The sequence below is a fragment of the Trachemys scripta genome, chromosome 13 (assembly GCF_013100865.1).
Source record: "Trachemys scripta elegans isolate TJP31775 chromosome 13, CAS_Tse_1.0, whole genome shotgun sequence".
Lineage (NCBI taxonomy): Eukaryota > Metazoa > Chordata > Testudines > Emydidae > Trachemys > Trachemys scripta.
Genome location: NC_048310.1, coordinates 28,312,273 through 28,337,349, shown reverse-complemented (window position 1 = coordinate 28,337,349; position 25,077 = coordinate 28,312,273). Strand labels below are relative to the sequence as shown.

Genomic DNA, 25,077 nt, shown 5'->3' with positions numbered 1-25,077 from the left:
TCAAAACACATGATACATGAAAACATATTGCAGCTGTAAGAGACAAGATCACAGGGAAAAACTGATAAGCATAGCCAAGGCAGACTGCAAACAAAAAGATTATTCTTAAAAGAAGATCTCCAAAAGAACAGCTGCAAATCACAGATGTCCATGGTATAACTACGTTAGATTACCTGAGGATAATTTGATATCTTGTTTATATTTACTACTACACACTTATTTCATCTAGTAATTTACTGCTTCTCATATTAATTTGTTATATGGGTTAGCTCTCTCATGGAAAATATCTCAGGAAATTCTAGAATTTCACAAGTTATCTTTATAAAAAACACAAAAATGTTATTTGCAGGATGAAACTTACCATAATATTATCAGTTTTTGAAATCACGGTTCTACCTTTTGGCTACAGGTCTATTTTTTGTCTTATAGTCAAATGGGGCCACTTACTATACTATAGTATTCTATACTATACAGCCAATCACATGTAGTCTTGAGTGCTAATATTCTAGTCTACTGTTCTTATACTGCATTCATCACCAGGGTATCAGAGTGACTTCCAGTAGTTTAAGTATATTAAGTAATGTGACTAATATATGTCACACGTTTATTCAACAAATTGCAATTTCTTTTTGGAGAAGCATGCAACATGAGGACACGAATACAGTGATTCATGAACTCCACATTTTTGCAGAGTGATCTAGACCAGGGGTTCTCAAACTTCATTGCTCCGTGACCCCTTTCTGACAACAAAAATTACTACACGACCTCAGGAGGGGGGACTGAAGCCAGAGCCCGCCCATGCCCTACAACCCAGGGGGCGGCGTCAAAGCCCAAGCCCCACCACCTCGGGTGGGGGGACAAAACCAACATCCAAGAGCTTCAGCCCCATCACCCAGGGCTGAAGTCCTTGGGCTTCGGCCCGAAGCAGTGGGGCTCAGGCTTCAGCTTCCGCCCCACCAAGTCTAAAGCCACCCCTGGCGACCCCACTAAAACAGGTTCGTGACCGACTTTAGGGTCTCAACCCACAGTTTGAGAACCACTGACCTAGATACAATTTTATCACAAAAAGGTATAGCGTTCAGTTTTAGGGGACGCCAGTGCATTTGTTCCAGTCACTAATAAAAACATTTCATTCATTCAAAAAGGGAATTTAATTTGATAGACTTATTCTGCTACTAAATACGCTCCAGTAACTAGGAGTTTTTTTAATGTAAAATCCTCCATGAAGGCTGCAGCATAGTTTCTAAAACCATGGACTGAATGCAACTAAACTGCACATAAAGTTACACTTTTCCTATCTCCGAGGGTCTCTGATCAAAGACACCTTAAACATTAAGCTTTTTCTTAATAGTCTGGAAAGCATAATGCTAACAGAAATACCTTTCATTATTTTTTAAAATTCTATTCTTAATGTTGTCCCAAGATTTTTTTTTTAAATTTGTTGTCCCTTTCGTTTTCTGTCTCCTCATCTGTGTTGAAAACAGATATGTATCATACATAAAAAGTAAGTAGTTACCAATGGGTGTCATTTGCGTGCAAAGGAAGCCATGTCTACATTTAAAATGATACAGCACCACTGCTGTAGCCCTCCAGTATAGGCACTACCTGCCCCATGAGGCGGGCTTCTCCCAGTGCTGAAGGTAATCCACTGCCCTGAGAGGCGACAGCTAGGTAATGGAAGAATTCTTCTGTCAACCTAGCGCTGTCTACACCAGGGGTTACATCAGTATAGCTCTGTCTCTGAGGGGTGTGGATTTTTTCACGTAGCTATACCGAAGTTAATTCCTTATGTATGAGGTGGACCCAAACCCTTGAACTATGTGGAAGCTTGCAATCATATCTGAACTTTGCAGTTTGTTCCCATCTCGAATGGAAATGCTGCCTAAGACATTTGAATATTCTAACAAATAGCATTTCCTTACCTGAAACGTAGTGAGTTCTTGGCCTTGTTCAGAATATAATGTCACTGCAATGCTTAGGGCTACAATATGGGACACTGCAGAAAGGATGCTGATGATGACAGCATCTCTCATCCCAAAGGGTAACATGGTATAAACTGTGAAGATTATGAACAGGAAGAATGGCACCTTCAAAAAGAAAAAGGGAAAAATCTGTTATTAGGTGCCAGCCAAAAATCACTGCAGAGCAAGGGGGAAAACAAGCATTCTGACTTTTCTTCAGGCTGCATCCTCTAACATTGACATTTCAATGGAACAATTAAAATCACAAGGAGTGTAGCGTTCATAAAAGCTTTGAGGAAACTGGATAAAATTATAATACGAATGTAGGCAAACCAGTAGCTTAATGAGGACATTTGACCCTTAATGTGTCTCATTCTCCTTTGGTAAAGTAGCAGATATACTGCAGACATTATAACCACAGACATGACATGACACAACTTGCATCTGAATTATGTACCAAGAACAGTCCAAAGCAAGGATGGAGCTATCTCCTTTAATTTTAAATTTCGCAAGTGCTTTAAGTTCTTATTATAATGTTAATATCAACAGCTTGCATGTGTTTATTTGCTTGATATTTTATTGACCCTAAAACCAAATAATCCTTCATGGAGTTAATACAACAGAGTAATCACTACTGCATATAAACATACATTTGAAGGCACGGTTCAAGAGTTTACAAATGTCCATTGGCCTGCTAAAGCATAATGGTTCAGAAAGCACTATTAAAGTCTACCATTAAATCCATATTTATGGTCTTCTGTTGTAGCCTATGGTACCAATATATGGGGCCTGATAATACTTGAGTCAAGTACTGTGACAGACACACTGCAAGACTGTCCACTCAGCTCTCCCGCTTCATTTCCTGCTCTTTCCAGACATCAGCCTCCTTTGGGGAGATTCTCACTCATGGCAAATTCTAACTACCATATGACGGTTTTGTAACATGCACAAACGGAGACCCGGTAAGGAAACACACAAGCTTCACTTGTGACCAAAGTCACATCGGAAGGTTAAAGGCAGAAAAATCCTGTTCCAGCTGACCTCCTATAATATGGTCTTCACATTTAAAAAAAAAAAAAGTCAAAGGTATCAGCCCACATAATGACTTGCAACATTTAAAGAAGCAAAGCCAGGGAAAAAACAACCACCCTGAATAACTAACATCATGTTCCCTATGTCTAAGGGGAGATTTCCCCCCCATAAATTTTGTATTAAGATTTCACTACTAAGTAGAATGATTTTGAAGGCAAAGTCTCACCAGAGGAAATTGAAGCAATAAACCTGGGGATCTATGGCTTTATAGTATACATGCTGCTACCTTTAACTGTTGTATAGCTGCAATAGCTGAAGTCTGCAGTCAACATATCACTGTGCTGGACAGCATTCATAGTGGAAATCCATTCTGATTGCCTAGTAGATAATTTCTAATTTTCATTATTCAGAAAAGGATGGACAGAATGGGAAGGGTCAGTATAATTAGATTAAAAGTAATTTTTCTTTTCTTAAAAACTGTTCCGCTTATGTTATCAGAGCTTAGGAGGAGTTTCCTACAGGCTTCATAATGACTTTTTGGCTTCATAAAACTGTCAGTTTTCTGGTTAGAGATACCAAGTAATCAACTCCAGCCGTACCCAGCAATGCCAGGATGTGTCATTAGTTCTTATTGTTCACTTCACCCTCTCTACTTGATTTGAAAACACTTTCACTAGGCACACCCAGCTATAGAGTTCTTTAAAAAATTACTTGACCACCACTTTGTAATCAGGATCCTAATCAGCACCTATCAAAACACTGAGAATTATTAAAGAAATAATTTACTTTTAAGGTACATTCATGACAAGTAATACATTTTCATTTGTGTAATTTAAATTAAAAGCATAAGGCCAAGATCTTACAAAGACTTCGGCACATGTTTAATTTTACACACTGTGTGAAGTAGTCCCAGTGAAGTCAATGTGACTATGCTGAACTTTAAGCAGTGTATGCACATAAGTCTTTGCAGGATCAGGGACAGACAGAGTTAACAAAAAGTGTTATCCTATAATCCAATATAACTGGTTTGGGGAAGAAGTAACCTAAAACTAATGGAAAAAATTGTAATGATATAATATTTAAAGAACAAATATATACTGATTACCACTTCTAAATGTAAGTGCATCAAACAGGAAATACATACCTGTTCCCATGCATAGAATGAAGGGGTATCTGCCATTCCAAAAACTGACACATATCCTATGGTCAGGAAGCAGATCCAAATCAAAATCCCAAATAATTTCAGCCATCTCCGAAATAAGGATTCAATGCACACAAGCAAGTACATGACTGCAAATATTACAAGAGCAGTACATACTGTAATAATGAAAGCAAGATGAGGACGTGTTTCCGTCTAAAAGCAGAACAAAAGTGTTACATAAGTACTGAACTTTCCTTTTAATAAGCGCAAAACCTAATGGTGTGTCTAATGTCACCCATGCAGCTATGATGTCACCATATTACATTAGAGATAAAAAGCTATTCCTACTGCAATGTCTATGCAGATGTACTTTCTGTCATGCTATATGTGGGACCATGCATGTTTTCAGAATCCCAGGTACAGGAAAATCCCTATTAAAACTAAAAGAAAAAACACCCCAACTTATTTCTGCAATTTCACCTACTAATATTGGGGAATGCCATCCATTACACTAACATTTTTTATTAATATCTAATACTTGCAGAGCATAGTTTTTCTATTAAATTATGTTAAAAGTAAAGAAAATAGTTAAGTCATTATTACTGTTCTTTGTAAGAACAACAAGGGCGGGAGAGTGTGATTAGCAAAATTCAGGATCAACTTCCTTCTAGAAGTACTACAAATCATGGGTACACGGTCTAGGTCCTCGGTTCTGAAAACCTGATTCAACCTGCACTTGAAGAGAGTAAAAAAGTGACAGGGAGGATTTACCAGCCCTTTCATCACCATCTTTACAACCAGCTCCTTTTCCCTTTTACCACCTGTGAATTTGACTCTTTGGTTCTATTTAAGAAAAGCAGACACTCCTTCCAAACCCTATGTCTATTTCCTTAATTAGCCAACAAATGATTCTGGTAGCCTGTTCACATATAGATTTTGGCACAATATATTTTTCCTAACCCCCACAAGCAGTAATTCCCTAAACCTGGATCTGTCACATAGCAAAGTGATCCCACTCCCGGCTAACTTAACAATTTTACTGTTTCCATCCCAAAGGAGTTTCCATAATAGTTTTTTCCAAACTATTAAACTCTAAAAACTGCCGCCTACAAAATCAATCACAAGAATTCATAACCAAGGAACCCATATGTTATTTCACCTTTTAGTTTAATGTACTTTTAAAAACATTCATATTCTTGAATCTGATGTTAGAATTTACACACACACAAAATGCTGGTAACTCCCATGGACACAACTACCACTAACCTGAAGTAAGGGTTACACTATTCTAGCCCAATGAAACTTTTGCCCAGTGAGTTTCGTGAGCTTTGATACAAGTTCTTTCTTTCCTCACACAATGTCCAGTACAAACGGAGAACCCTGGTTATACTCACATGCATGACAAAGAATAGTATAATTAGCGTAATACAGAAAGTAATTGCAATGAAGAGCAGCAGGAGAAGAAGCGGGTGCTGCTGGCTCGTGTAGCGATACTTCTCATAAAGTGGATCTGTTATCTTGCAGTCTTCATTTTCATTAAAGAAGTATTTTCCCTTAGCTGGCATTTTATTCCAGTTTGGCTTTGACTTCTCTCTCAGTTCCCAGTGATGACGACAAAGCAAAGATAGATCTATCCTTCTTTGAAGAGCACTTCTGTCTTCTAAGGTAGCCCTTGGTTCTGACTTGCTTGACCACACTGAGTGACTCACATTCTGCACTTGCGCTTCTCCTCATGAGCATAAAGTTCAGATCTCAGTATAAATGAAAGGGAAGAGCCCTCCTCTGCAGAGCCACATCCTACTCTTCAACAGCTCCATGCAAGTTTTTTCTAGATTGATTGATACTTGTGCTGCTGCTGTCGAGGTTTTATTTTGCTACAATCACTTTAACTCCGTTCCACAAGCTGTCAGCAATTCCCTTCGAGTGCTGTTTCAAGGGATAAACTCTGTGGAGAGAAAGCATGATTAAAAACAAGGCTTCAGTTAAGTGGATGCATTTTTGTCTGAGAAAAGTATATTCTTTAACCTCACTGTAAATAACCTTTAACAAGGGGACAAAGAAATATTCCTTGGCCCTGAGAATTAGGCCTAACAGTACTTTCTGTTTAACATAACATATAAACTCTAAAGCAGTGGTTCTCAAACAGTGATCCATGGAGCACTTGCTAAAGCTGGACATATTATGCTGGCTCACCTTTTTCTAGCCATTGAAACACTTAAAAGAGCTAAAAAATATATTAAATACTTTTCTAATGTTACATTCCCACATGAGCAATTGCTGCAGTTGCCACAGGCACATTATGCAGTTGCGAATGGTAGGGGGAGATGGTCCAAGCAATCAAAAATGGCAAGAGGGGTGACCAACGCTATGTAAAAGTTTGCTATCACCCTCCCCCACCTCTAATAAAAGCTTAATTCCAGCCTAATCTTGAAACTGACTGTACATATAGACATGCAGAATCCTTCTGAGATTGAAACAGGCAGAATAAATTGAGCAGTGCAGTGGAATACTACTCATGCATATTTAATATTTTGATAGGCTAACAGATTTGACTTTGATATTCAGTTACAAAAGGATTTTAACTATATAACAGAATCATGTATTGGTCATACTAAAAATGAGAAACATCATATATTCATGTTTAAAAACTGGCTGTTTAAAGCCAAAACAATGTCTGAATTCTCCTCTGTACCCCAAATTATTATTCCCCACCCAAAACTAACAAAACAGGTCCTTCCAAGGATCAGATTAGTAATTTTCCAAAAACACTTTCATAATTTCTTTGCAGAGAGTTGCCCTATTTTACAAGTCTGCATAACATGTACTTAAAGATGTGGGCATAAATCACGGTACCGTCACTTAAATAGCAGAAAGAGCACAAATAAGTAAAACACACAATCTCTTTGGGCTGGATTTTGCCACCCTTACAATAAGTGATATCTTACTCCTCTAGCAGTCCCAGTGAAATAGATTTAAAGCTCATGGAGGAAGCAACTACATATAACTGTGGTGGTTATTTGAAATCAGTACTTTAAAATATTCCTAATCAGTGCTAAGAACTGATTTCAGTTCTTGCTAATTAAAGGATCCAATCCTGCATTCCTACTCAGGCAAAATTCCCTGGAACCTTAAATATGTAATAGTTTGCTCAGACTGAAGAAGCTTTGTTTCTTCTTGTTAAAAGCAACAGATCATACTAGATTATCAGTTTTTAAGAAGAACTCCCCTGAATCAATTGAAATTTCTGCCTAAAACTGACAGTACAATATGGCCCAACACATACAGACAATTTCATTTTTATTCACAATATCTTGTTGGCATTCCATTGATTTTGCAACATAATAAAAAAAACCCCTAATTTAAATTTTCTTTACATTAAATTTACCTCCTTAAAAATATGAAACAAAAAATAAAATAGGAAAATAAAGTACAGACTGTCAAAACCAAAACCTACTACATTAATATTTAAAGCACTGATTTGTTTAAAAACAGAAACCAAAAAACTATAGCTCCTAGTTCTTTCAAATCTAATTTATACTATTTCTATAGCAACATCCATGTTAAGGTAACAATGAACATTAAGGGATAAGTTACACTGTTAACTAGTAATGACTGATGATTTTCAAATAGCAGCTTGAATATAGTTCATTCAATGACAGGGGAGACTTTTTTTAAAAGAGCCAGTGAAGTGTGAAAAACAGGATTTCAAAAAATGTTTTATTAGGACTTGATAAAATAATTACAGCTTCCTTACTGTTAGATTACCATCACCATGGAGTTCTAATCTTGGCTTTTCTCCCAAAAGGTATAGCCTGATACAAGAAAACTTGCCAAAAAGCCAATTTAAATCAGTTACTCTCAAGTGACAAACTGTTTAACCACATGCAGACACAGTGGACACGTGGCAACTGGAGATGGTGCTGGGGCTTTTTTTTTTTTTTTTTTAAACCATACCAAATGATTTAGACGACACCAATATAAGCAAATTCTAGAACATTACCCATTGGAAAATTAACAAGTGAATTTTCCAGACATTAGCCTCGGGTGAAAGCAGAAGGCCCAATCCTGCAATTGTAGCAAGTATGAAACTCCCATTGACAAATACGTTGAGCGCTTGCCCACAAAGTTCTGTAAAACTGCATTACTTACAAAACAAGAGGACAAGGTAGAAGAACAGAATATATTGGATTGTGAATTGTTGCTGAATAATAAAATAAATTATTCCTATCAAACGTCATAAAACAACAATAACGTTTATACACACACTTTGCAAACGAAAGGAAGTCATTTTTAGGAAAAAACAAATTACATTTATTAACTGTAATTGTCAAAACCTGGTTTACCATAAGGGACAAGTTTTAAAAAGACTCCTACACTTTACCTGTGAAATTAGTAACCTCACAGATATCCATTTGCATATACACGTTGGTCCTTTGCAAGTTCTGTGGATGTAGTTTAGAAGGCATCTTTCAAAATCAAACTGAAGGGGGGCAGGGAAGAGATATTTTATATATGCCCATGATGCCACATTTCAATTTCTCATAGTAGTAATATAAATCTGTAAATGCATGTCTACTTTTTGTTGAGCTACCAAATAAATGATAGCACAACTACTTTTGAGACTAAAACGATATGGGTAATTCAGCACTGAGTCTTGTGCCTTGCCCCTTCCCTCCTTTGGTATTGTCAAAGAATGACAATTTATCAGGCCAAATATTTGAAATATGGTAACAGATTTTTCTCAACACAAGAGAGTAGATACAAGTACATTTGTGATTCACACAATTGTTAGAAGAGATGCAATATATATTTACTCCAATATGCCTTCTCCAACAATAGCTTATACCAGGGGTCGGCAACATTCAGCACGTGCTCGCCAGGGTAAGCACCCTAGTGGGCCGGGCCAGTTTATTTACCTGCTGACGTGGCAGGTTTGGCCGATCGCTGCCCCCACTCGCCACGGTTTGCCGTCCCGGGCCAATGGGGGCGGCGGGAAGCGGTGCGGGCCGAGAGATGTGCTGGCCGCGGCTTCCCGCCGCCCCCATTGGCCCGGGACGGCGAACCGCGGCAAGTGGGGGCCGCGATCAGCCGAACCTGCCGCGTCAGCAGGTAAATAAACTGGCCCTACCTGGTAGGGTGCTTACCCTGCCGAGCCGCGTGCCAAACGTTGCCGACCCCTGGTTATACTGTATTTCTCAGTGGAAAGTGACAATTCCTATAATGGAGCTGACAGAAATTTCCCACACAATGTGTTCTGAACTGCTAGTGATCAGTTTATGATCTGAAGCTTGAGTACAGATAGCCCTGGTTGTTTTTAATGCCTGCTAGCATACTGCAGATACTATTTAAATTCATGTGCATCTAAACCCCACCCCACCCCCCTTTTTAAAAAAAAATCTGCTAGGTTACATGCTTTGATAAAATGCGCTCTGAACAGTGAATGTGACAGAGATTGTACACACTGTGAAAAAGTTCTATCACTTTTACATTTTTTTCTCTCTTCTAATGTTAAGCAGCTAATGTCAACTTTTCTACAAACAGAGATCTGTTAAAATTTCCAGTATAAGTCTGATAATTCAGGACACTACAGTTGGCGTGGAATGAACAATATTATTAATACACACTCACTACAAGTACATGCGCTAAATGAGTTTTACTGAACAGCCAAATTGTGGAATTGGGGCTGTAAAGTACTATCAAAATAAGCAGTTTTACCGTACAATAATTACAGTAATTACTGCAGTGTCTGAGGAAATACAACACAAACACTGCTGTAATGACCCATACATAATCCTTTATAGGTACCACTCTAGTCAGAGTGGTTTGTATTTCACACTAAATTATGAGGGAGGTTTCTCCCATTCACAGATGTGGAATTTGTGCAGATAATTACAGTGAACACTAAGATTCTACTCAACAAAAATACAAGTCATGAGTTGTTGATCTAGCATTATTCATCCCAATTTCAGCCCTGACACTAGGAAATTACCTACATATCATGTCATGGCTACTTACAATAATCCCTCTTAAAGCCCATAAAAAAATCCACCTGGATGCTCTACATTTTCAAAGTTCTGGTTATGTTTCTTTGCTGTGCAATTCATCAGTCTTCCTATATTTTCAGTTTACGATTCTTTTCTCGAACTTACTGAGCCAGGAAATAACATGGACAACAGCTTTTCCCACTCAATGGGACTTCAGCATAAGCTTGAAGTTAAGCACATGCTTAAGTGCTTTGCTGATCAAAGGCCTAATTGCCACCTTTGCGCATCCTCCTGTCACATACGCACGCACACACACACACACACACACACACACACAATTATCTAGTAAATTATACTTATAGATTCATAGACTTTAAAGGCCAGAAGGGACCATCAGATCATCTAGTCTGACCTCCTGTATATCACAGGGCTTTAAATCTCACCCCGTTACCACTTTATTGAGCCCAATAACTAGTGTTTGGCTAAAGTATAACTTCTAGAAAGGCATCCAGTCTTTATTTGAAGGCACCCAGGTCAACTATCCAACACTTCCCTGAGTAGTTTGTTCCAATGGTTCATCACCCTTCACTGTTAAAAATCTGCCTTATGAATTTCCCTGGCTTCAGCTTCCAGCTAGTCATTCTTGTTCTGTCTTTCTCCACTAGATTAAAGAGCCATTTAGTACCGGGAATTTTCTCCCTGTGAAAGTACTTATACACACTGTTATCGAGTCAACTAAACTGCTTGAACTCTTTAAACCCCTCACTGTAAGGCATTTTCTCCAGTTCTTGAATCATTTTGTGGCTCTTTTCTTTATCCTCTCCAATTTTTCAATCCCCTTTTTAAGAACACGCAGTATTCCTTTATTGGTCTCACCAATGGCAGTACACCCTGGTTTATACATCCAAAGATGTTTGTGTATTAGCCCTTTTGCCACAGCATCAATTTGAGAGCTCGTGTTACAAACTTTCATTTTTCCAGCCGTGGTTCCTGCAGGACTTGAACCTAGGACCTGTGTCACAGTAAAATATTCACATATAACCAACCTCTCAACAGCACCCCTGGCTGTTTGACTGGTAATCAAACCCAAGCTCCACTGCAGTTGAAGTACCAAATCCTGACCACCAGACCATCGAGGAGAAGCCATGTTGCAGTGGGTGTCCCATAACTCCATTACAAGAGCAGCAGCGGATAGAAAAGCCGTATTTAAATGGGTTAGACAGGAGCAGGAATAATTTGTTACTAACCTCTAGGTTAATACATATCTATAAAAAGCAGAGTAGGGAGGGTTAGGAGTCACACCACAAAACAGTGCAAGAGAGTCTTTACAGTACCAGTGACAGCAACTTGGCCAAGACCTGTGTGTGCTCTGTAGTCAACTGTATACACCAGTTAGTGTACTGACTATTTAGGCCAAGTAAAGAAACTAGACCACTGAGATTATAGCACATAACGGTTGCCCAGATAGTGAAAGGAAAAGAAAGACTCCCTTTACAAAAAGACAAGATGCTTTCCAGTCCAGAAAAGAAGAGTAAAGCTTGCTACATCCATAGAACCTGCTCCCATTTAAGTTAGTGGGGGAAGGATTGGGCCCAGAGTCTACAATGGGAACGAATACGAGTAGCATCAGACTAAATCTTTAATGGAAATCAGTTGGCTTCAACTAGCGCCATACTAGAGAGACAATGTAGATGAGGTTATATCTTTTATTGGACCAACTTCTGATGGTGCGAGAGACAAGTTTTCGAGTCACACAGAGCTCTTCCTCAAGTCTGGGAAAGGTACTCTGGGCGTCACAGTTAACATGCAAAATAGCACAGATTGTTTAGCATAAGTAGGCAGCACATAGTTTAAGGGCTCTGTGCGGCTCAAAAGCTTCTCTCTCTCACCAACAGAAGTTTGTCCAATAAAAGATATCACCCACCTTGTCTCTCTAATATCCTGGGATTGACACAGCAACAAGTACACTGAATAGAGCCACAGTAAACATATACAGGAGGAACCTTGTGTGTGTAGTTCCCCTGATTTTTTTAAGGTTCCATTTGTAGGATGCTCACCTAAATTCTTAAAAGGAAACTCTCTTCCTCTCTTTTCATATTTTAAAACATCAGTCTTTGTAATCTGTAAATCTCACTCAGTATGAAGGTTTGATTATTCCTGACCGGCATACATTTTCACTCACAGGGCAGGTCTACACTACCACTTACGTCAATGTAAATTATGTCGCTCAGGGTGTGAAAAGCCACCCCTTCTCTTCTCCCCCCGCCCCCCAAGCAAGGCAAGTTGCAGTGACCTAAGCACTGTTGACACCAGCGCTATGTCAGTGGGAGACGCTTTCCCGCCAACATCACTTCCACCTCTTGCGGAGGTGGAGTAATTATGCCGCTCTCCCATCAGCATAGAGGGTCTTCACCAGACACACAATAGCTGCGCCACTGTAACACTTCTAGCGTAGACTGCCCATACAGTCAGAATAACCAACACACACACTGTAGTGTTTCCATGTTACAAAGACAGAGGGGTGTGTTGCAACAAATGGAAAGGTAAAACTATAATCAGACTGCTGGGTACAGATTGAATCCCACTTGTTCTCAGATTTATTAAAACCATCTATAGTGCTTCATGTCACCACACAATTTTTCTAAGCCTGGGCCTGGACTCACCAGTCACAGAATGGACTGCCTACACTGCAGAATGCCTCGTAGAGCATGAATAGAAAAAGTTATGGACAGACCAACAGAAATGTGAAAGTGAGGACAATACTCAGCAAGTCATTTTCTGAAATGAAGACAGGCCTCTTTACTCATCTTAAATGAGCTGCAAGAAATATATGAAAATGTGAGCCACTTCACAGGGAAAATTGACATGGGACACATACCACGCAGATCAATTCGTTTATCAATGCAAAAGCAGAAAGTTTGGCTGAGACAAGAGGAGAGTCAATTTATGGTGTGATAATATGATTCAGGAGCTTGACTGAGGTGCTTCCAAAGCAGCAAGAACTCTTACTCCTTGTCTCTCTTCAGCCTGGCGAAAATCAGAGGTGAACAAAATGCTCAGTATATAACCAATTAACAGCTAACAATTTATTACTGAACGATACTTGTACTGCACGTAGCAGCCACCTCTCATAATACTGCTGAGCTACTGAACAAAGTGCTTTTTCCCTCCTGAAGCCTTATTTTCCAAGGCAATCTAATATTTCATTAAGTGGATCAGTACAGTGTTTCAGATAGATTCAGATGTGTACTGAGCTGATCATCAATTTGTGCACCAAATTTTGCACACCAAACATTCTTCCCAGCTAGCGGTGACTAACCTTGAAAGGACTCATGTGGTTCTTGACCCTCTTTGCCCCCTTATTCATTCTAGCAAGAAAACATTTAGGGTGGGTTTCAGCCACCTCCCTGTGAACTGCCCTGTTTTGCGTGTATATAATATGGTCGGCATAAATGAAGCAGACTATACAAAGTGGATGAAACCCTGACCTTACTGAAATCAAAGAAATTAGGATTCCATTTGTAGGATGCTCACCTAAGTTCTTAAAAGGAAATTCTTTTCATATTTTAAAACATCAGTCTTTGTAATCTGTAATCCAGAGGTAGGCAACCTATGGCACGTGTGCCGAAGGCGGCATGTGAGCTGATTTTCAGTGGCACTCACACTGCCTGGGTCCTGGCCACCAGTCCAGGGGGGCTCTGCATTTTAATTTAATTTTCAATGAAGCTTCTTAAACATTTTAAAAACCTTATTTACTTTACATACAACAATAGTTTAGTTATATATTATAGACTTATAGAAAGAGACCTTCTAAAAACGTTAAAATGTATTACTGGCACGCGAAACCTTAAATCAGAGTGAATAAATGAAGACTCGGCACACCATTTCTGAAAGGTTGCCGACCCCTGCTGTAATCTTTGTATCTCACTCAGTATGGAGGTTGGATTATTCCTGACTGGCATACAGCCATCCTGAGCTCTCTCTAGTTTCCTCTGACCCCCAAATTATTTCTTCCCTCACACAACATCAAGGGTGAACTCCCTGGGATTTGAGGTTTTTCAAGGAGTCTCTCGAGCTATTGTTTTGAGACTAACAAAGATGAGTTCACATTTTGTGCAAGCCAATATTCTAAAACAATAACTGAATAGGCTCAATCCATGTCCATCCACCAATTTCCCCTTTGTCCTTTTCTACTCCCTAGATGCCTGCTTGACCTCAAAAGGGCTTGGGCTCCCCACCTTATCAGACATATCTGAGGTTAGGAGCAGTGACTGGTGGTCTACTCTCACCATCCTCCCATTATCTTCTTGGGGCAGGCAAGCTATCCACTTCTCGTTTGGGAGTGAGTGGGAGGCCCACCAACCCCCCCCCCCCCCCCCACACACACACACCCAAATCCAGCAGCAGAAGGCCCATTGAAAACCTTCTTCCCAGTCTCCCTGCACTGTCACTTTAAGCACTATATACATACATACTCCACAGGGCACTGAGCTAAGGGAAAACTCCCGAATCTCTGCCTTCACATAGTGTCCAGAAAAGGGATAGCAGGAATGGAAGGAGTAGTTAAGGTGCTGTCACATCAGGAGATGGGCGGCTCCCTACCCCAGAAGAGCCTACCCTTGGATTGTGGCAGCAATAAGGATCCTCACAAACAACTCCCAAAACAAAACATGCAAGACAGACAACGCGGTTTGGTGGGGTGGAAAATCAGAGTAAGAAGAGGCAAGAGCAGAATGCTCTTAGGGACGGGGACCCTGACTTCCTTCCTTGTGTCTGTAGAGCACGTGGCGTTTTCCAGGTGCTACCTCCAACTCCATAATAAACGATAGTGAAGAGACCTGGTGGTCATGGGCACCATCACATTACCTCTCCTCTCTTGGTGATGAAGCACAGTGTGCAGGTGGGTCAAGAATCCCATCCACCCCTTCTCAGAGGAGCTGGGCATGAGGGGGTATTTCTTCTCTCCCTCCATGAGGCAGTTCTCTCCACAGACAAGGGGAGGGTTAAGAGCTCCCTACCTGAGCTATACACACAGGACAGGTACTGGCCAAACTAACTCCCTTCAGAGTGGCAGACTGAAAAGGCTTCCGTTTTGTTCTTTGTTTTGAAGTCATTGAACGGTTTGTGTGCATACTCACAGTAACTGCCTGGGTAATCACACATGTACTTCTGTGCACACATTGTTTCATCTTGGCCTGGGCCTTTACCTGCTGAGAATTTGTTCTCACTCACCCAAAGCCATTCTATTTGTGTTCTAAAAGCTAATCTGTGAAATCTCATCTTTGAAAGATGAAAACAAATCCAGATAACAAGAACCAAAGTAAAGCAGGATTCACTGCCCTATCTTTTTCAATAGCTACAAGACAAAAGAAAGCAGAACCAGTTTGTCCATTTTTAGCTGCCATAGTTTCAAAAGGGAGACAGTATGGTTTTAAATTTCCATTCCTCCTTTCTTTTGTTTTGTCCAAATGTAATGACTACAATGTTTCTGAAAAGTCTTTAGTAATTTCTATTTATTTCCTTAATAAAGGTTATCATCTACTATAATTACTCACAAGCAGATGTTAAAGCAAAAGAAATTCAGGAACCCATACAGGCAGTAATAAAATTACTTGAAAAGGAACAGCAATACACCTCTACCCCGATATAACGCGACCCGATAACACAAATTCTGATATAACGCGGTAAAGCAGTGCTCGGGGGGGTGGGGGCTGGGCACTCCAGCGGATCAAAGCAAGTTTGATATAACGCGGTTTCACCTATAACGCGGTAAGATTTTTTGGCTCCCAAGGACAGCGTTATATCGAGGTAGAGGTGTACATGAACTGTGAACCTCAGGAAAAAGTAACCATCTACAAGCTATTAAAACCCACAACTGAATCAGTTTATGAAAATTTATTTTTGCAATACAGAATTTGTTTTAGTAGCAGCTCACCACAGAATGCGACAATTGTGTTAAAAAGACTTCACATCAGGATGTGCTCCTTCTTTTAGAGTTAGCATTTGCACCCCATCCTGCAGTTACCTCAACCCTTAGTAATCATATCCAAAATTGCATAGTGAGGAATACCTATTTTGTATTTAGTGGCTTACCTGCTATCAGGAGTGCAGACAAGAAGCTTTGTTAAAAACAAGTTAACCTGCTTCATACACTGCTTCAGAATGGTTAGCTACATGACACTTCACGATCACATATGAAACAAACCTAATTACTCATTAGAGAAGGCAATCCTAAGGAACTCAGTATTTATTTCTATTTACCTTCCATTTTCCTACACATTAAGAGCATATTCATCTCCTCATACCACCTTTTAAAATAAATACCTTACAAAAGTCCAAGTACTAAAAAATATTTGTGTGTCTTATAATTAAACTTAATATTTCACAAGTAGGCAGAAGTGTAGACAAAACACGTGTAGTTGAGACCACCATTGCCTGTGAGCTAAAGGACAGGATGAAACATCATGTAACACTTTCCAGATTCTTAGGAAATGTGTTTAAATTTTAAGAACCATGACTGTGAGACTACTAAACGCTTTACAAGTAAACATTCAAACTTAATATAACTTGGTTTTGTAGATATTCACAGTTGTAATTCTAACAAATTGTTTAGCTCAAGACCCTTTTCACCATATACCTCTTAAAACTGGAAGTATTCAAATTATATATAGTGTTAATTGAAAATTGCTCCTTTAGCAACTAGCAGAAACAGATGACTACAAGCTGTAGAAATAAAATTAAAAATAGCTAAGAAAAAAAAATATTGTACTCTGTCCTATGAAGTTTTTGTAAGCATTTACACAGCAAATCTAAAGCATTCATGAGTTTGTAGTACTCAAATAGATAAAAGATATTGGTTTTTATTCACTTCCTTACCCTGTTAGGTGCTATTAACATCTACTGCTTTACATACCAGAGGTTCAATGAGGAGTGAAATGATTTTTTTGTGTATATATATATATATATATATATTATATACACACACACACACACACACACACACACACACACACACACACAGCAGTTTATACAAAATGTTGTGATCATTCCAGATGACAGCAGCTATATAAATATATATTATGGTCATTAACCCAAAAATGGTCCGTTTCTCTATTGCATACAATCTTTACTTAAAAACCACTTCCTATTTTTTGTATTTACCATTATAGGCTTTAAATAAACTGATAATTATGAATAAGGGACAAAAATATAATATGGAGGTTCCTCGGTGGAAGTCGATATAAATTATTTTCAGACAGGCTAAGGGAAAGTGATTTCTAAAAAGCAACCACAATATGGGCTTTTCACCCCTGAGCAATGTAGTTATACCAACGTAAGTTGCTAGTGTAGACCAAGCTAATAAGGCCCACTGGTCTGACTCAATTTTTACACAGTGATCTTGGGAAATGTTACATCCAATGCCCCACAAGGATTTTCCAGGGCATCACAAATCCAAGTTTGTGTTCTAGTGTTCCCCTCCCCACACCCACAAAGGGGAAGGGGAGAAGGGACTATGCGTCTGTACTGGACCTAAACTTGATAGTCTTCTTAGGGTGAGCAGTGGGGGCGGTAAGGGGGCAAAAACAGTGCCTTTATGTGGCAAATATTTTCCAATGAGAGAAGAAAAATTGGGGGATTTGCAGCTCCCTTTAGGGACATTTTAGTTAAGGAAGGCAGAATTCAATTTCAACAGGAATCTGCCGCCAACGGCCTCAGTGGCAATTCCCTCATTACTACCATGTTGGAAAGCTTCTTAAGTAATATAGAGGGGAACCATGGCATGGCTGCATTACAGACAAAGCTGGTGATGTGCTTGGGGTGGGAGGTGAGCCAAACAGTCATGGCAAAATTTCTAAAGTACAAGCAGGATAGAATAGTAGTTAGAGGGTGGGTCAGGAAACTACCAAGAAAACCTGTAATCTACAACTAGTTCATAAACCGAACTGGAATGGATTACTGTAATAACCCATGTAATCCAAAGCAAACTGTTGGGCATAAACTTCACAATTCAAATGATAAGTCTGTTCAGCCTTATAATTAATTTCAGTTTTTATCCCAGCAGAAAAATACCCCTTTCATAATACTGATTTTGATAAGAAGCAAACTCTAGGGTGCCATGAAACTTCACACCAAAGGGGAAATTCAGCTATGCTTTTTGTCTTTCAAAGACCATGGGTGCGATTATTTCATGATTATCAGACTTCCCATCACGCCTTATGGATAGATTTTTCTGTCCACAGCTAGTTTGAAACTGATCTTACCACTGTACAAATCAATATCCCATTTATTCTTTTAAGCTTTCAGTGACCTATTTAAAATTCTCTTCTTCAAACACAGTGTCCTGAATAGTTAGCCAACTTTTCATTGTATAGATTTTTCCAAATCTAGACATAATTTAATTTATCCAAAGCAGAATGCCTGAGAGAGAATTGCTGGATGTGTTTGACTAGCTGGGAGTAAAGAGAGCAACTAAGGAAGATAAGGATATGGCAGAGAAGGCAAATGAGTTGTTGCATCAGTTCATACAACAGAGGATGTTGGGTTCCATTCTTTTCAAGTAATGAAGATAAGATGCTGTCAGAAACTGCGATCAACTCACAAAGTTGAAATATACTGTTGCCCCTTCCTGCTTACTCTCCCATTGGTCCAATATTCCAGAACGCTTGGGCCCAAAGACGCAAGTCTTCCCCGGCTGAACACTGTGCCCTCAATCATTGTCTATATAAGTCAATAGTTAGTGCTGTCAAAGAGACTCTCTTCACATGTTTGCTTGCTGGTTTTAATGCCACTTTGGTCAATTATAGTAAATCAGTCTTATATTGGTGACCAACCAATCTAATAAAAAACATAATTACTCCCTTCATTAAACTCTGAAATACAGAACTCACTGAAGTGGAATGATATGAAAAAAGTCTCTTACTTCCACAGGGTGTGGGGGAGGGGAGAGAAATATGTGCTGTGGCGCCAAGATTCAATTAGAAAATTCTTTCTTTGTTTAAAAAAAAAAAAAAAACAACTGATAATCCCTGACTTTTTCCAGGAGGTTGACAGAGAAGTGTTTCATTTTCTCTAGGAAAAACTGGATTCGTTAGGAGAAAACTGCCAACATTTCCTCCTAAATTAGAAACATTAAATTAGTAAAAATTACTTTGGGACAGGAATATTCAACAAGACAAAAAAACGGTGGTTTTGCAAATTGCACACTTAGGGTTTGTCTGTATTTAAAAGGCTGCAGCAGCACAGCTGCATTGGTGCAGCCCTGACACCAACGCTTCAGAGAAGATGCTACCTTACTGACAGAAGGGCTTCTGCCATCCGCACAGCCCTCCACCTCCCCGAGAGGCGGTAGCTAGGTTGGGGGAGAAGCCCTCCTGTCAACGTAGCACTGTCTACACCAGGAGTTAGGTCCAACTAACTGCATTGCTCAGGGTGACGTAGTTATACTGACATAAGTTGCTTGCATAGACCAAGCCTTAGGCTATGTCTACATTGCACTTTCGTCAATAAAACTTTTGGCACTCAAGGGTGTGAAAAAAACACCCCCCTGACCGACAAAAGTTTTACTAATGAAAAGCACTGATGTGGACAGTGCCTTGTCGGCGGGAGACCACACCCTCGTCGGGGGTGGTTTTATTTCGTCAGTGGGAGAACTCTCTCCTGCCGACAAAGAGCAGCTTCACTGCATGCCTTACAGTGGCAAGGCTTTAGCAGCATAGCTGTGTACACATAGCCTTAGGGATAAAGCAAACCAGAAAATTATTAAGACTAACATAATACAATACTCCCAAATGCATCTGGAATAAATCTCTCTCTCTCGTGTGATACTGCTCCAGTAAATCCCAACCCCATTCTGATTTCTAAGCAGGCTTTAGGATTCCCTCTCTCAGCAATGAAAACAGGAAGCACAACCTTCTACCACAGAGGTCCCCAATCTGTGGGGCGCACCCCCCTAAGGGGTCACAGAGGAAGGTTTGGGGAGGGCAGGGAGAGAACGGCACCCAGCTCTGCTCCTGGCTGCCGGGTCCACACCTGGGCCCCAGCCCCACTCCCGCCCCCAGCTACGGCCCCAGCCTCAGCCCCCTTACTCCTGTCCGCTTCTCCCCCTCCTGGAGCCGTGGCCCCTGCTCCTAGCTAGGGTTGCCAATTTGGCTTGGATGTATTCCTGGGGGTTTCATCACATTACATAATCTTTAATGAAAGATTACTCTAATTCCTGGAGACTCCCAGACAATCCTGGAGGGTTGGCAACCCTACTCCTGGCCCTGGCTTCTGGGGGCGGGGAGGGGGCACGGGCAGGCATGAGATAAAAAGTTTAGGACCACTGTTCTACCATAAGAGACCCGGACAAACTGGAAGTAACCTGACTCTTCCTCCTGTGGCCAGAGGATGAGAGCATGGCTGAGAAGTTAAAAGACTCCATGAGCAAGAGTGCAGCACATCCCACACACCAATCTCTCATTACATTTCAGCTATTTTTGGAGAACCATTGCAGCTTCAGGTGGGACTGAATACTCATTTACTTAGTGAAGTGCGGTTGTGATGTGGGAGAGGAATAGGAGTACATATGAGGGATTGAGAAGATAAATCTTATCCTGAGGCAAATTAGAAATCATTTGGTGTTTGTTGTTGGTCTGGCTGAAAAGAGCAAGAGATCAGGGAAGTGCTCAAATGCAAAACCTCCTCTCACTATCTACAATACCTCCAGACTATCAAAATAAATAAATAGCAATATATTCCACAACTGAGCACCCACAACTCAATGACTTCAGAGGGCAGTTGCTTGGCACCTCTCAAGATCTGTCCCCAAATTTCCACAGGGTGGACTTTTATTATTATTAACGACCAAGTTTATTAGAGAAGTAATACTGTAGTATTGGCCTAAGGACCAACCAAAAATGGGGCCCCATTGTGCTAGACACGATAAAAACACAGAGTAGTTGATAGTCCCTGCCCTGAATAGCTTACGAGCGAAAACAGACAAGACAGACAGAGAGCAGGGGTAGAACACACAAGCCCAGCGAACAATGTGATGGAAACAAACGTCATGTTAGTGCCAAGATTCTTTTTTAAAAGGTGTCTTTAGTTAGGAGGGGATAAGATAATTTGAAAGAAAAATGAAGGGAGAAGGCACACTGAAAGGAAGGGGAGGTGATATGGACATTGAAAAGCAGGCATTTTGACCACTGAAGCTGTAATACAAAGGGCATGTTTTCATGGGGATACTCAGGGAAGTTAAGGTGAATCAGCTAAAGATGTGAAGTCAGTGCACCACTTCCCTGCCCACATGGACCCTCTCATTCAGGAGTAAAGTGGCCTAATCTGGCCACTGCTCCAGGGTGTAAAACAGCACCGGATCTTATCTCTGCAGCTGCACCAACTGCTAACGCAGAACCAAGCATTTTTACAAGTCATTTTTCAGGCACAATAAATTAATTTAAACTAGCAAAACAAAAAGGAACAAAGCTGAACAATACGCCAAGTCTACTGCCAAAGGCAAAAAAATTTCTTTCCATTTAAATTTCTCTTTAGGCTACACTATCACAGTATCTGTAGTACAGCAAAGCATCCTCTTTCACCAGTGGCTGAGCTAGAGGAACCTGGTGAGGCTCCTGGTGAGGAACCTGGTGATTTCCATTCGTGAAACTCCCAGCATAACTTGGAGTTATGCTGGGAGTTTCACGAATGGAAATCAGCCATAGCCAAGAGTCAATACGGTAGACAACAGAAAGGGGACAGTCCCACAGCTGCTGCAATGTCTACATTAGCTATTCTTTATCCAACAGAGCCAACTTCTGTGTTGTCCAGACCCTGGCCTCTTGTACTGAAAAACTGTTGCCAATTCTCACTTTTTAATCACAAGTATCAGGATATTTGGTGTTTTTCATAAAGCCTCAGCTCCCAGACTCGTGTGAATGCATGAAAATCTTTTTTCAAATGAAAAGTAAGGTGAATTTCATGATTGCAAAGAAAATCATGACCATGCACACCCTAAAGTTTCAAAAACCAGTAGGTAAATAAAAAGAATCCAACGTGTATTTATTTTTTAATAAAATTGACTGATTTTTTTTAGTCAATCTCATAATTTGTGGAGGCCTGACCCCACAATTTGATTTTTGAATGGTTGGTGTTGGCAATAATGTGTTTATGCAGCACAAAACATGAGTCAGCTGCAAGATGAATCAACAACTCCCATAAATCATAAAGGGTATGTCCTGCACTGATGCAGAGAGCAAGTCTCCCTGCGCATGTAGACAAATTCGCACTAGCAGGACTCAAGTTAGTGCGCTAAAAATAACAATGTGGACATTCAGGCTAGGGCGGAAGATCAGGCTGTCAAGTCCATCCGACCCCGTAGCTTGAGCCCTCAAGTTCCAGCCCAAACTGGAACAGCTACATTGCTATTTTTAACATGCTAGCTCCAGCCCTGCTGGTGCTAGTCTGTCTACTTGGGCTGGGAGACTTGCTCCCTGCTGCGGTGAAGACATCCCCAAAAGAGACATCATGGTAAATCAATATAACATGATTTTATTGTGTCTGCAAGGAAGTACCACTTTGCTGAGAAAAGAGACTGATGGGGATAACTTTTCGCCTTTAAAAGTAGTTTTGAATTATCTGAAACCATCACATTGAGTGGTGAATAACCTATGAAGTCCCGTAAGCACATCATCGTTATCTGTGCCCTCCATTGCTTGTTCACTCCTACTGCCAGACACACTCACTTGTTGCATCTTATCTCAAATCAGATTGTAAGCTTTTTGGAGCAGGGACCAAAAAGCTTCCTAGCATAAGGAGGCCCTCAGATACATATTTTGTATCATCAAGATATTAAATACCTTCCAATTCCAGATAGAAAAAAGCCTGATCGCTATTTATACGGTCCTAAAACAAGAAAGAAAAAGATACTCTAATATACGAAAAGAATCCCTCAATCACCATGGAACGCAATCACCTCTGAGGTAAACGGTTACAAACACCAAAAAATGAAGTAAATGTCTTTGAAGTGTGGTTTTAATATGCTTTGTAAAGGAGTAGCATTTATTTAGAGGGACATTTTAATTTTTTCCCCCCTCAAGCTCCTTTATCAAAGCACAACCATGTAATATATGTTACACCACAACATCTGTACTCTACAGTCAAAACTAAAAAGTGAAACTAAAACTATAACCTCCGCTTAAGCAAGTATTTCTCTTTTCTTAGGTGAAGAAAAAAAAAAATCAAGTGGCCCAAGAGCACGCTTTCCTGAGTGAGCCATTCTGCTAAGGAGCAGAAGTTTTGCAGTTCGACATAATTTCACAGCATAACATAACAGCCAAACCATCATGATCTATTTTAAAATTTTACATAACGTGTTTTTGGAAGGCTACTTTCCCCCCAGTAGGTGCAAACAAACCCAGTGGCCACATGACGCAAAGCTCTGTGCACTTCCCACTTTCTCAGTCAAACTTAATAGCTGTGAAGATTTACAGTAAAACATTAAATTTAGTGTTATTTCAAAATACTTCCTAATTTTACATACTAATATTAATTTGGGAACTGGAAGAACTTGGTATTGACAACACTTAGTCTTTCTGGCAACAAAAATATTCTTGCTGAAGGATTAGATTCCCAAACTTAGTTACTCGGAAGGTAGCATAAATATAGCATGTAAGTAAGTATTCAAAAGTATTTACCAACAGTTACCAGGAGGGGTATCTGAGACACTACATTTCCTATACTTAAAGAAAGAACAAACCGTGGTATCTCACTGTAGCCAAAGATTGGCTTTGTATATGACTTATTCACTGGTCATATCACAATTCTTACATGGCAGCACATCACTAGTGTTAGTTTAACACAGAGGTGTACATAAGTGCCAGTTAGAATGAGAAATGCTAGAATTAGCACCAAAGAAACGTTAAAAGTATATATAATTGCTAAGGGTGGGTATTCACACATCCACCACAATGTAACTCATGCGCCCGCTCTCTTCTTCTCTAACTCTAGCTTTTCTTCATTTTAAATGACATTGTTTTATCTAGACACCGAGTGTTAAAAATTGCCCTGCGCCCATCCCGATTCCACAAAAACTGAATACACTCTCTCTTTGGCACCATTCTTTTAATGGCACTGTTATTTTAGGCTCAGTGGCCATAACAAAACTACCTTCTGCCTCTCCTCGTTCCTTCTTCTTGTAACTGTATAGTAAACCCAGTATATGGCCGCTGTGACGTTGTGCAGTCTATATAGTTTTATAAAAATATGATAAGTGAATATAATGTAACTGCAATATGCTTCATGCAAAAGGTCTCTTGTTAGGTATTATTACAAAGTTTATAATCTACTGAGTGTGGTCATGCTATTTGTATAAACGTACCACTCTTGTATCTAAAACTAGAAATATGAAATATAACTCTGAGGGCCTATTGTCATTATGTAAAGTGTGGGCCATTAATGATGGTTTGGAATCTTGATGACTCCCATTGTCTGCAGATGGCTGGGTTTACCTGCGAGTCTTCCTGTATATGTGTGTGCTGTCAAGTGAGTAATGAAGTCTTGCAGTGACATGTGATCATGTCACCTGAACTGGAATCCATCTTTAACCTGGTGCTTTTCCAGTGAGGGGGGGTGGAAACCCAGAGGGACAAAGGGTTCCCGCCTTATGCAAAAGATATATAAAGGGGTGGAAGAGAACAAAGGGGAGAGAGGAGCCATCATGAAGAATCCCCGAGCTATCACCTGAGCTGCAACAAGAGCTGTACCAGGGGAAAGAATTGTGCCCAGGCCTGGAAGGTGTCCAGTCTGAGAAAAACTTAACTGAAGCATCTCTGAGGGTGAGATTATCTGTATTTAGTTTGATTAGACATAGATTTGTGCATTTTATTTTATTTTGCTTGGTGACTTACTTTGTTCTGTCTGTTACTACTTTGAACCACTTAAATCCTACTGTCTGTATTTAATAAAATCACTTTTTATTTAGTAA

At 40.0% G+C, this 25,077-nt stretch overlaps 1 protein-coding gene across 2 annotated transcripts in view; it reads right to left on the bottom strand.

Annotated features, from left to right (window-relative positions):
* ADCY7 (adenylate cyclase 7) overlaps nt 1–25,077 on the bottom strand; it is a 116,004-nt gene that overhangs the window by 53,941 nt on the left and 36,986 nt on the right. For both annotated transcript variants that reach the window (XM_034788880.1, XM_034788881.1), the window contains exons 2-4: nt 5,529–6,079; nt 4,138–4,347; nt 1,923–2,087 (exon numbers count right to left, since the gene is read on the bottom strand). In XM_034788880.1, the coding sequence (XP_034644771.1) occupies nt 1,923–2,087; nt 4,138–4,347; nt 5,529–5,699 (546 nt within the window). In that variant the 5' untranslated portion in view covers nt 5,700–6,079. The remainder of the gene's footprint in view (nt 1–1,922; nt 2,088–4,137; nt 4,348–5,528; nt 6,080–25,077) is intronic.